The 12,902-nt window shown below is 33.3% G+C and overlaps 1 protein-coding gene across 1 annotated transcript in view; it reads left to right on the top strand.

The window, feature by feature from the left end:
* The window catches only part of LOC113504164 (serine proteinase stubble-like), a 38,840-nt gene extending 26,474 nt beyond the window's left edge, over nt 1-12,366 (top strand). The window contains exons 5-9 of the mRNA XM_026886329.1: nt 3,128-3,311; nt 6,084-6,236; nt 9,837-9,952; nt 10,375-10,530; nt 11,472-12,366. Coding sequence (XP_026742130.1) covers nt 3,128-3,311; nt 6,084-6,236; nt 9,837-9,952; nt 10,375-10,530; nt 11,472-11,635 — 773 coding nt within the window. The 3' untranslated portion in view covers nt 11,636-12,366. The remainder of the gene's footprint in view (nt 1-3,127; nt 3,312-6,083; nt 6,237-9,836; nt 9,953-10,374; nt 10,531-11,471) is intronic.
* Nucleotides 12,367-12,902: the final 536 nt, after the last annotated feature.

The following is a 12,902-nucleotide window of genomic DNA, read 5'->3' as shown; positions in this document are numbered from 1 at the left end:
CCAACCTGCAGTGAGCTAGTACGAGTATAGTGATCAAATCGATGCTCAAACCTATCTTATATGAAAATAGGCCAGTGCCCAGCATTTATACATTTATAGGCCGGTATTATAATAGAAAATTTAAAAAAAGGCCTTTACTCAGTAGTAACTGGACTAATATAGGCTGCGTCGATTACAACACTACTAATACAATATGCGCTCAATAAATCTTCCCCTGATCAATTAAACATAGTTAGTAATATATTACAAGCAACATAAAGTGCAGTTGCTGGTACATGGTAATTATGTAGTTAGTGCAATATGATTGCGAATAAATCGTACAACCTTCTGACTTCGCGATAAGCTACAATTAATTCTCTTATGTCTTACTGTCTGTGTTAAAAACTGCAACTGTGACTGTGACTGTGAAAATTGAGTGTACGGAGAGCCGAGTGGTAAGTGTAGGACAAGCATTTGTGTGGCACAGGCTGTATTGCATGAATCGTGTTAGCTAGGCAGTTGAAATTCACAGCTTATGGTTTAACAAATACCTACTCAAAAAAAATTTTGATTCTGAGCATAAGAACAATCAATTTCACCTCATAATTGTGTTTGTTAAGTTTATACGAAACCCTCAGTGTCCCGAGTGCGAAACTTTAAAAACATTTTTATTAAATAAAACGGCTATTTGCCTAATATCTACGATCCATTTTGCTACGACGGAACAAATAAGCATTATAACATTATCCATTATTTTTTTAACCCTTTTTCCTTCTGTTGAATGCAATTTGTAGCTTAGGACTCCAACTAGTAGTTTTTTTAAACACACCTAGAACCAACCGTATCTCAAAAATATTTGAACAAGACTCAAAAGCAAATAAATCCCGCATTCCACCAAAATTCTTCAACTGAGAACATTGTTTTCTTTTTATTATTTACATCTAAGCTAATTGATAACACTGGTTTCACTCTTCTAGCTTTTATCTCAAGGCAAATTACGTAATGCTTGATAGTAATTCAAAAGTAACAAAAATTTTAACATCGTTAAAAAGCAGCACAATTATCAATTTATCATCCATCATACCCAAACAGTTATAGGTACGTAGCAAAGCAATTAAGTTATGGAAAAAAAACAACTACGTAAATTGTACTAGATTTAAAGAGTTTATTTTGAGACTTGTACAAAATAAGTTCATCTGACAGTGTGTTGCTGTGGTTTTTTTGTGCCTTTTTTTCTCTCGTAGCGAGAGCATTTATAAAACGGTGAAGGGTGAGCGAATAGAGACCAAAATAAGATGGATAGATTGCGCTATCAATTGCAAAAAGGTTTTGTCAAATCGGACTAGTATTTTAAAAGAAAAAAGCGGTCGAAGAAACGTCTCCGCTCTATTGCATTAGTAAAAATTATAACATTCAGAAATGTAATTAATACTTGTGAAATGAGTTAAATCTACTAACACACTTGACTTGCAGTTTTTTTTAATAACAAGCCCATCAGGCTAACAAATTAGTTCATTAATTTATTCGCTTATAAACAAAATATAAACGTGATTATATGACTCATCAATGGGTCATTGAATTTCTATTAGCATAAAAAATAACAAAACAAAAACATACTTATTTTAGTTAAGGATTGTATTACCGATATGTTTTATATATTTATATTAAGGATAATTATTATGTTTGTTTGTTTGACTATAAATAATTATAATTAATATTAAATAATTAAACGATTCCCACGATGATATCTGCTGTGTTTGTTGAATTTAGACACAGTTCTATGCTATAGCGACTTATAAATCATTCTCTTTCACTAAATTCTTGAAATAAATATAAAATGTTGAATCAAAAATAACAATTCGAACTCACTGACGTACAAAGAATTAATTAAAACGATAATGCACCAAAAAAGAAGAAAACAAGTTGTTATTAAGTTATTAAAAAGTTAACAACCATCGAAATTAAAGGAAAACCCTCCAACCCTCAACTTTCATTCTTATTTCAAAATTAACAACATAAATAACTACATTCAGGTTAAAGACCTCTGTAGTCCCGACAAAATGTTCTACAGCCAGTGTATAAACAATAATAAAAAAATAAAAAAACTGTTCGACGTTCAAACAAAGAGTAGTGAGATCGCGCGGCGACCGCACGCCACGGCCAAGGCGTTCGCAAGGACGAATCTTGTAACCAAAGCCTGACGTTTAAAAAAAAGACAGAATTTAAATTACGAACGACCAGTGTTTTTAGTTTCAATTGTGATGGTTATTTACTAATTCCATATTTGAGTTGGTTATGGTTTTTCATTCGAAATTTAAAAGTGAAGTTCTTTTTTTAAACTAGTCGTTTCGACGCGTTCGTGGTTGTGTGAAAAATTGTGGCTCTTGAAGATTTTAAGGAAGTCCTTTGGGCTTTGACAGTAATAATGAAAAAAATAAAGAAACCATGGGATTATAAGGATGAATTTCGTCGAGAATTAGTATAGTGCGTTGTGATATAAACAAGTGTCTTTGAATCTTCAAAAGTGCTTAATAATTCCTTATAACAGACTTAATTAACTATTTATATATTAAAATAAATTGTGTATAAAACTTTTTACAGTGTTACAATTACAAAAACTTTAAATTAAATATAATTTGCAACATCAATGAAAACGAACCAAATAATTCTCGAACAGATAAACAACAACAAAAAAAATGGTTTATCGATCTTTTTGTGACCAAAGACTGCGCAAAGATGTATAACTGACCTTGAATTAAAAGCTGCTAGAATATTCCATTGCATCTAGTTTTAGTACCTAGTCATAAACTGTACAGTTTTTATAAGAGTCCAGTAGATAACAATCAGAAACTTTAGTTCATTGCCCTGTGAAAAAACTGGGCCTTTTGATACGACTTTTTGCGTGGTAAACAGTATAGAAAACTTTAAAAAATGATATAAAATATGTGTTTAAATTCAACATAAAATAAAATAAAAATTCTTCAATACATAAGAAAACTAAAACAATAAACAAACATGCATTAAAAATAAATAAAAATATTCAATCAACCCAATAAAAAAAACTAAAAACCCAATAAAAAATTCCTAATCCTAATAAATGCAATAAATTCCACGATGATTCTAAATTCAACGTTATTGGTGCTCGCAGTTTGCGGCAGAAGACTTTGGCAGGCACCACAGGGCCGCATTGTCGGCGGTACGAAGTCTGGCTTCGGACAGTGGCCTTGGCAGATCTCCTTGCGGCAGTATCGGACCTCAACGTACCTGCACAAGTGTGGGGCAGCCCTACTGAACGAAAACTGGGCGATAACAGCAGCGCATTGTGTTGAACAGTAAGTGGTTTTTTATTAACAACTTTAGATATGCGAATTTATGTTTAAAGAACGATCGCACGACTAGTTTCAGACTCAGAGTCATTAATCGTGACTTAACGTGTTAGCTGGTGAGTGAGTCAACTCTGGTTGGGTCCGAAACTAATCGGACGTTCTTGATATATGCGTAAGTAAACCTTCTAGATCTGAATTTTCTAGAGCTCTTAAACTATTATGTAGCTTATTGTTTTCTTTTAATATTTAAGTCTCTGTTTTCATTCACTGGATAACTTCATTGGATAAGGACCGGTCTTTTTTAAGGCGTGACGAGTAGTGGCGTGTAGAGGCCTTTTTGCGGCAAACTATGGCACCTGCCTATCTACCCATGTTAGATACTACCTCTATGTTGGTTCAGAAAGTCCGTTGGTCATCAACAATCAAGATAAAGTTACCTAAATGAAAAATTCAAAACCAAAATCCAGTCACCCAATCCATTTTAGCATATGTCAAATTATTCTTTTACATAGACAGCTCCCTATATCGCCCACCCTTCAAATAATTAGTCTTTTTAGGAGGCCTTCTCTTGCCGTATATTCCTTGATGTTTAAAAAACGTCATTCAAGATCAGCCATTCCATGTCAGCCTATATGCTGCAACTGAAACAGCGAAAGCCACACTCTTCTTTTTTCACCTACTTTTATCCGTTGATCGCGATAATTTCAAATTGCTGGCCATGCTATATGTAAGAGTCAACACAATAATGAGACTATCCGCCATCTTGTCATTCTGTCATTTCAATAACAAAAACGTATACATCCAAGCATCTCTTATAAAATGTTTATATATATTGTGCAATTTGTTACGCAAAAGTTTTTATCAAAGTATTTCAATTGCACAAATCTTAATAATTAATATTGTGTTATTTTATCAATTCAATAAATGTCATACTAACATATTTTTCTGTAATAAACGGTCCAATTAGACTGTTATTGTAATGACTCTACAATTACTTACCACTGTATTGCGAAATTGAAGACTTACAAATACAGATATATCTACCTACTCTATTTTACAATCATCTAATCAGAATGATTCGAGTTATTAAATAGGGAAATTATGAAAGGAAATCTCTTAAGGAAACCATTAGAAACCACCTTCTAATATTTCTTTAATTAATATTTGTATAGTTGTGAAAGAGAAGTGGCTCTACGCCGTGTAATGCACTGTGACGCATCATCATCATCATCAGCCCATATTCGTCCACTGCTGGACATAGGCCAACCTTATTGCACGCCATCAAGACGCTTCCACAACTGAAATTAATATTAGAGGTTGAATTCAATCATCAGAAGTCCCAGATTTTCCTGTTTATTATTCCATTCGAAAATAAAGCTGTTCGTTTCAAACTGAAAAACTAATGAAACCGTACAATTACGAATCGGACTCGAGAGAATAAGGGTTCTGTATAACTAAGCTAGAGATCAACAAATCGGTTTTATATATAAGTTAATAATCTCTCCATCCGTTGCTTAAAACCTATTTTTATTTTCCCTATATCGTTAAAGCAGCAACTGTCTAGTAATCACAGTTCCTAAGGTACAGGTCAACGGACAGATAAGCATGTTCCTCCTCTCTCCTACTTTAGCTGTGCCCGACAGGGTCCATAATTGAGCTGTTAACTTAATCCCACAAAAAACATTCTGTAAGAAACTAGCCAAGTCTCGATGTAGTTGCTTGTTGATCTCTAAAAAGTAATGAGATCCTAGAAAAAGTGTTGCCAAATCCAAGGTATCTTACTGCCCTCTTTCAAGGGTACAGAATTTTTTATAATCAGAACCCTTAGAAGGGTCCTTGCGTACCCTTCAACAGCCAAGTCACAACACTAAATAAAATAATAAAAAATCGTGGCGGAAACTTACACTGCCGTGCCCCAGATTTACCACCTATTTAAAATTATTTTATGCAATAAAGAATTGAATTGCCCTCAATAGCGCATAAAAATGACCAAGCCTACCTATGCACCTCGTGGGGCTACCGTCCGATCTTAAAGTACTATAAAGGTCTAAATATCCCCAATAAGATTTAAAAGTTAATTTACTGAAGCTATATCACAATAACAATACGTACGTACGGACGTATGAACAAAGTTCATGATCAAATTGAATACTTTAATTACACCAACATTCTTGACTCACAACAGTATGATAATTTATTAAATTAAATTGAAGTCATGTTTTTAACCCGCCATGTTTTCCTCAAGATGACCTACGGATTATTGAGAAACCTCAATGTCGTATTAATTTGTAGATTCCCTTATTTACACATGAAACTTCATGTTTCATATAAAGTGTATGAGTTACATGTTTTTTTCTACATGGACTGTTGTGATGTGACTAGATTATCATCTCCATTAATTTCAGTATTTTTTCGTAACTTTCACAAAACGCCATCTAGTTTCAAATTTAGCAAAGCTTGTATTAAGAGTATCGTAAAACGGGATGAATAGAGTTTTAAAGGGTGAATAGCGAATATTGTTATTTCAGGGGGTTTAGCGTTTGCTTAAAAGAAAATGCTTCAATCCTTGTGTCGCGGGGGTTTTTACAAACATACAAATCACATACAAAAAGATACCCAGACTCAAAACAAGCATTCGTGGTTCACACAAATGCTTGTCCTACGCGGGGATCGAACCCGCGGTACGTCGCGTTCAGAGGGTTTGGTGTGGTGACCCTAACCACTCGGCTATCCGTGCTTATTTAATTTTGACTAAAGTTATTCCAATTTCTTCCACAGTGTGCCCCCTTCGGAGTTGCTGGTCAGACTAGGGGAACATGACCTGGCTCAGACAGATGAACCCTATGGATTCGTGGAGCGCCGCGTCCAGATCGTGGCGAGCCATCCGCACTTTGATCCCGCTACCTTCGAATATGATTTGGCCTTGCTTAGGTAAGTTTTTTTTAGATTAAAATGTTTAGACACTTGTCTTGTGATGGATTCCAGTTTTTTTTTTTAAGTCACTGTAATTTAGTCGTCTAATGTCTGCATCCAATATAAGAAGTGAGATTTTCTACTTTGCGTTTTCTGATCTAGTAGATTTCAAAGTTCTTGTGTTAAACTTAGGACATTGCCTAATATTTTCTAAAACAACCTCGATCCAAAAATATATTTACTTTAGGTGTGACATGAATTTATTGTTATAAACAAATGAAGGGAATGTTTGTTATTGAATAATCTATAATATACAATAATAAAATCAGTCCATCGCGATCCAAAGCTAGTTATAGTTAGACTCTGCTACGTTTTCAAGTCAATCATCCATCAAGATACTAGGTCTCTATATTCCAAATAGCATTACATTTGACAATTCGCGGCCTTCATTCAAAAAACTAACGAATGCTCAATAAATCATATAACATATTACATAAATTTTACATAAAACCTTGTTTGTAACAACTCGAAAATAATACAAAGGAAGTTCGCATTCCAAATTAAGATATTTTTATGACAAAACACACATAAATTCATCACACAAGTTAGATTTTTTTGCAAAACTATTCAAATTTGTAGTCAAAAACGTAACATTCCAACTTATGTCATTATTATGAACTAAAACCTCCGCATTCTAAAACAATTTAATTATATTAATCTGTAAAATAAAATAATTAATGTATACTGATCTTAGAAAAGATATGACTTGTTTTAAAAACTGTTAGCACTTCGGTTAACTCGCTCTGGTACCATGTTTAGGGATCCACCCGTTTAATACATGGTTTTCTAATAAAAATAAATCAGTTGCTACATAAGACGTAAATTAATCAAATAAACTAAATAAAGGACAACTTCCGTAACTTGGTAACTTTAAAATATGAAAAATATTTATTCATAATCTGAATTTGGGTATATACATTTTTGAAATGGTCCTTTTAACAAGCTTTTCCATATGTTATCAAAAAAACTGAAAGTCGTCATTATTTTCGAAAATTTATTAGCTGGCTACCATTGTAACAAATGCAACACCTCATAAGTTTAAATCCGCCCCTGCCGTAGACATGCCAAAGAAATCGACATAGCAAGCAGATTTTAAATAAAAAAACCTAAAACTATTTCATTCAATCCATCGATCCCATAAACCTTTGCATAAGCAAAATCAGTAGCAACATAAATATGCGCCATTTAAACGCGAGCTACCTTAAAAAAACAGTATTAAAAGCAAAACAACACATATTTCTTTGACGCGGAACCCGCTAAACTCAATGAATTTTGGCGGTCGTCCGCGTTTTCTGCGATCAGCGGTCACTCACCACTGCACTTGACCTCACAGTTCATACTACGTCATTCACTATTTGTGAAAATGAGTAACAAGCACGGATCATGCGAATAGAGGGAAGAGTGTACGTTGCCAATCCATGTAAGTCTATTGTTTTCATGACGGCGTGTGACGCATCACTCGCTTGGGGCCGGTCGCTGTATAAGATCAGATGGCACTAAGCTATCTGAAACTTGTGTAACCAAACCCACTTATTAGCTGTCCCTCTTTTGTTGCTTTTTATTATCTGCCAAAAGAATCAAATGTCAAAACTATGACTGATTTGATTTAGATGCAAAAACGCGATGATCGTTACATTTAATACAAATTGATCTAAATTGTCAAATTCTTTTATGTGAGGGTTGATCATTATCTCCTAATAGTGGCAATTCCCGCAGAACTTGAGTTCCACTTCCCCCTACTTTTTATTCTATGGCATCAACACAGGCATCAATATTTGTTTATTTGAAATCGGTAGAATATTTCTGTCATATATTTATTTGATGGTTAAAGAAAACGAAATGTTATAGCGGTTCTTGTTTTTGTAAAGTTTACCAACTAATGCAAAAACTATGTGCGAATCGAACTCACGTAACTGCGGGTTCCGTACAGATAATAGTAATAGAAGAAACAGAAATATATCATCAGTGAAAATTTCAACTGTTTAGCTATCATGGTTCATGAGATAGAGCCTGGTGACGGACGGATAATAGACCCTCAGTAATAGGGTTCAATTTTCACCCTTTGGGTACGAAATCCTAAAACTAGGTCACAGGAGCAAAACAAAATATTTATCTGGCTATAAAATATCTAAAACATCACTTCTAGACTATTTTATGACTTATACACGGACATAGGTATCCTAAATGCATAAATTTAAATAATTATACCCATTAATATGTGGAACAAGACAATTATTATGTATAGGACTATGTAAATAAAATTAATTATCTATAAGCACTATATTTATATTAAAAACCCGTAATAGTGTGCCAGTAGCGGTTATTTAATAGGGTGCAACTGTTATTTTTATTATCTGTTACTAAATTAGCTCAGATATCATCTAATAAGGATGCAATAAAATTGTATCTCAGCTTTTTCTTCAAATATTTTCGTTTAGGTTAACCTACGTTAAATTGTGTGTCACTGCCGTTATTCATACATCTTTGACAGTCGTTACAGGTAGTCAGAAGCTTGAAAGTCTGACAACCAGTCTAACTAAGGGGTATCGTGTTGCCCAGGTAACTGGGTTGGGGAGGTCAGGCAGTCGCTCCTTGTAAAACACTGGTACTCAACTGAATCCGGTTAGACTGGAAGCCGAACTCAACATAGTTGGGAAAAAGGCTAGGCCGATGATGATGATTTTAATTTAGGTTATTTTCAACCGGATTCAAAAGAAGGAGGTTCTCAACTCGTCTGTATTTTTTATGTTTTTTACCTCAGAACTTCGAAACATTATTATGACCTAATATTCATTAGATTAACTATAAATAAATAGATATACAATGTAATTCACAACGTTTAAGTTTCGTTATCAATAAAAACTGATATTTGTACAGAACTAGTAAAAATTATAAAGCGACCCATTCAATTATAAAAACGAGGATTTTCTCAATTAAGTTTGTATGTGTTGCATAAACAACAAAGTTAGCAATAAACGCAACTTAGGACCAACTTAAATAATCGTTTAAAGTTAAAACACGTAACCATACAATTTAACATAATGTTCCCACATTTTTGAAATGCATTTTATATGTAAAAAGTGTTATAAATTTATATTTTAACTGCATAACATGTCTGTCGCGTGTCTTTATAGTGTCACTTATAACGATTCATACGGAATACAAATTAAGATATTATTTTGTAATATTTAGTAAGTTATGTTAAAATCGACTTCGATTTTACTGCGTTTCTCGAAGGACCGAGTTTTTGAAAAGATTTTTTAAATGGAAGTTACATGCACAAGATACCGCAGACAAGTATTCGTGGACCACATAAATACTTGTCCTATGTCCTATATTACAGACCTGTCAACTACATTCAAACTGTATTTGAACTGCACTTGAACTGCGATTCGTGGTTGGATTGCAGTTGAAATGCTGTCCGTGTGTCTAGAGCCTAACAATCAAAGCCTGTATTCATCGTAATTTTTTTTACAAATAAGAAATGACCACTCGTTCTGTAGATATCTATATCCTTTAAAATACTAAAACTAATTTCATCTATCATTAAATTTCCAGATTCTACGAGCCAGTAACGTTCCAGCCTAACATTCTGCCTGTGTGTGTGCCTGATGATGACAACGACTACGTCGGCAAGACTGCCTACGTCACGGGCTGGGGAAGACTGTTCGACGGTAAGAAATTATTAAAACAAGATAAACTGTTTTTTATCATACATGTCTAACAAAGTTTGCACTGAAAAAAAATATTGAAATCGCCAACCCAATTGGGAGCCATCCAACGCACAACACACTTTTTGTAAAACTAGTAAAAAAACAGCCCTTATAAAGCTTCAATAGCCCAGTCAGTGAAGCTTATTCCTGCCCAAAAGGACGATTTTTAAAAATAAACTGTTAACACTTACGCAGATCAAGGGAGAAAAAAACTTTAAAATATCTTCCAAAATAATTAATAAACTCGAATATTCACGAAATTTCAGAAAAAAATGCATCATTTAAAAAATCTCGACTAAAATAAAAACCGAAGTTATAGCCTCAACATCGGCTATAACTTCTGCAACATCTATTACCTTACTAATCGTAACATTCAATTCCAGAGGGTCCTCTACCGAGTGTGTTACAAGAGGTGAAGGTCCCCGTTATCAACAACTCGGCGTGTGAGGCTATGTACCAGGCCGCCGGCTATAACGAGCACATACCTAACATATTTATATGTGCGGGACGCAGTAGAGGTGGCGCTGATAGCTGTGAAGGTAAGTTTTAAAATCATCTTTATTTGCCCTTATTCTAATTATTGTATTTGTGTTCGGGGCAATATGTCGTCTTCTTCAATACCTTTCTGACGTCATCTCACAAGCAACACTCTTTGCAGTCATATCGTCTTTTACAAGAAAGTTTTTAAAAATATTTTTTGTTTTGACTACTTTGAATTTACATTGCACGGGTAGCCGACTGTGTAGTTGTTGTTATCATGAGAAAAACGCTATACACGACGTGTGGTGGGTTCGATCCCAGCGTAGGACATATGTTTTTATTATACACGATAGTGTCTTGAATCTGGATGTCTTCGTGCATGTGACTTAAATGTTTGTAAAGCCCTCTATTCAATGACTAGCTGTTGCCCGCGACTTCGTCCCCGTGGGTAGAAGATATAAGTTATAATTTAGGTATACCTGCCCGGTATTTTTCACATTTTCCATTGTATCTTAGCTCCTATTAGTCACAGCGTGATAGTATATAGCCTAAAAGCTTCCTCGATGAATGGTCTATTCAACACAATAATATTTTTTCTATTTGGACCAGTAGTTCCTGAGATTAGCGCGTTCAAACAAACAAACAAACTCTTCAGCTTTATATATTAGTATAGATTAAATTTGCTAGCATAGGCTTTTTTTAGAAATCAAAAATATATTTAGTTCCTCAGTCAGACAACATTTTTGCCTACCATTATTCTTTCATCTTATCATGATTTGTAGATTCAATTCAATTGTGATTAGTATATAAAGACCTCATCGATTGACTAATTTAAATCATGTTACCTTTTTCACCAAACCTAATTTATGTCGCTCTTTAAGTTCTTGCATTTAACTCCGAATACCTAAAAATAAATCTATTCAATTTGTAACTTAAAAATCAATTAAAACATCTTTCACCATTCAGTCCTTATAAACCTACACATTTTTTCCCACTCTAGGTGACAGTGGTGGCCCAATGGTAGTTCGCCGCGATCGCGACGACCGCTTCGTCCTCGGCGGGATCATATCCTGGGGCATCGGATGTGCGGAACCAAACCAGCCCGGGGTCTACACACGGATCTCTGAATTCCGGGATTGGATCAACCAGATATTACTATTTTAGAGGAAAAAAATAAAGGCTATCGAAAATGCAGTGACTGCAGTTTTTATAGCCGGTCTGCAGAATGTTTTTTTATACGTAATATGGATCAGAAATTATTATTCTAGTGAAAGGCTATAGAAATTGTAGGTTCTGCACTTTTATTAGCCGGTCGACAAAACGGCTATTGGAGCGTGTTAAATTTAATCTCATAATAGTGCCAACTTATAAGAATTAAAAAGAACTCAGCATAGATCGTATTTTCTTGTATCAAAATCTGTACATGAATTAATGCCGAATTTGATAGGTAAAATATTGTATATAAATAGCCGTTTTGTAGATCAATATAAAAGAAATAGCCTTGGCTATAATATTGTTAAATGTATTAGGCTGATTTTTCAAAAAATACTATTTTGATTTAAATCTCAGCAGCGATTATATCAAAATACGGCCTTTATAAGAATTATCACTTCTTTACTAAAAAATATTTTTCATTAAAGAAAAAATAACACAAATTATGAATATTATATAAAGAAAGTATTTTCTGAACATCACATGTTAGTAACTGGTGCTTATTGGTCCAAAAATTATGTTTTATTGTAAAAAAAAGTATTTATTCAAAGTATTGGGGAGCGCCTTATGACAAGAATGTCAATTTAAGTCGGCTTGTAGCTGCCAATTTAGTATAAAAATATACTGCAATTCAAATAATAATGGAAAAAAAAACAAAATATACTATGATTTTATTTGCAAAATATGTCCTATCTATAAGTAAACAAAAATATCATTTTATTTTCTTTAAAGTTAAATTTTATTAATTTACAAGAAGTACTGTTTTCATAAAATTTTTAAGTTTGGGTAGATTTTTCTATTATTATTTGAATTTATTTGTAATGAGGCTGATCATTTATTAACCTTCAGAGATCTTTATAATAATGGGTGTATTTTCAACTAAATAAAATACAAAAAGAAAAATTTAACAAAATAGAAATGAGAAAAGGTATTTTTTATTATTTTTCACTTAAAATAAAACTTGAATATTGTTACATAATTTTGGAATTGCTAAAATAAAAACAAAAGTCCTATTTTTAATATGTAAGTTAAGGTCTCTGCTAGGTATTATTGAAATGTTCACTCTCATAAACATAGTTTTTAAATAAATACATGTAGGTAAAATATACGAATTTATATATTAAGTAAAAAATACTTTTGTAAATGTCTTAAACTGCCAAGGGCTATTGATTTTAGGAAAATTAGTTCCAATAATTCAACTAAAATTATTAAAACTAAA

Source organism: Trichoplusia ni, chromosome 21, assembly GCF_003590095.1.
Source record: "Trichoplusia ni isolate ovarian cell line Hi5 chromosome 21, tn1, whole genome shotgun sequence".
Taxonomy (NCBI): domain Eukaryota; kingdom Metazoa; phylum Arthropoda; class Insecta; order Lepidoptera; family Noctuidae; genus Trichoplusia; species Trichoplusia ni.
Note: the sequence above shows the minus strand (reverse complement) of the source record. Positions and strands in the feature narration are given on the sequence as shown.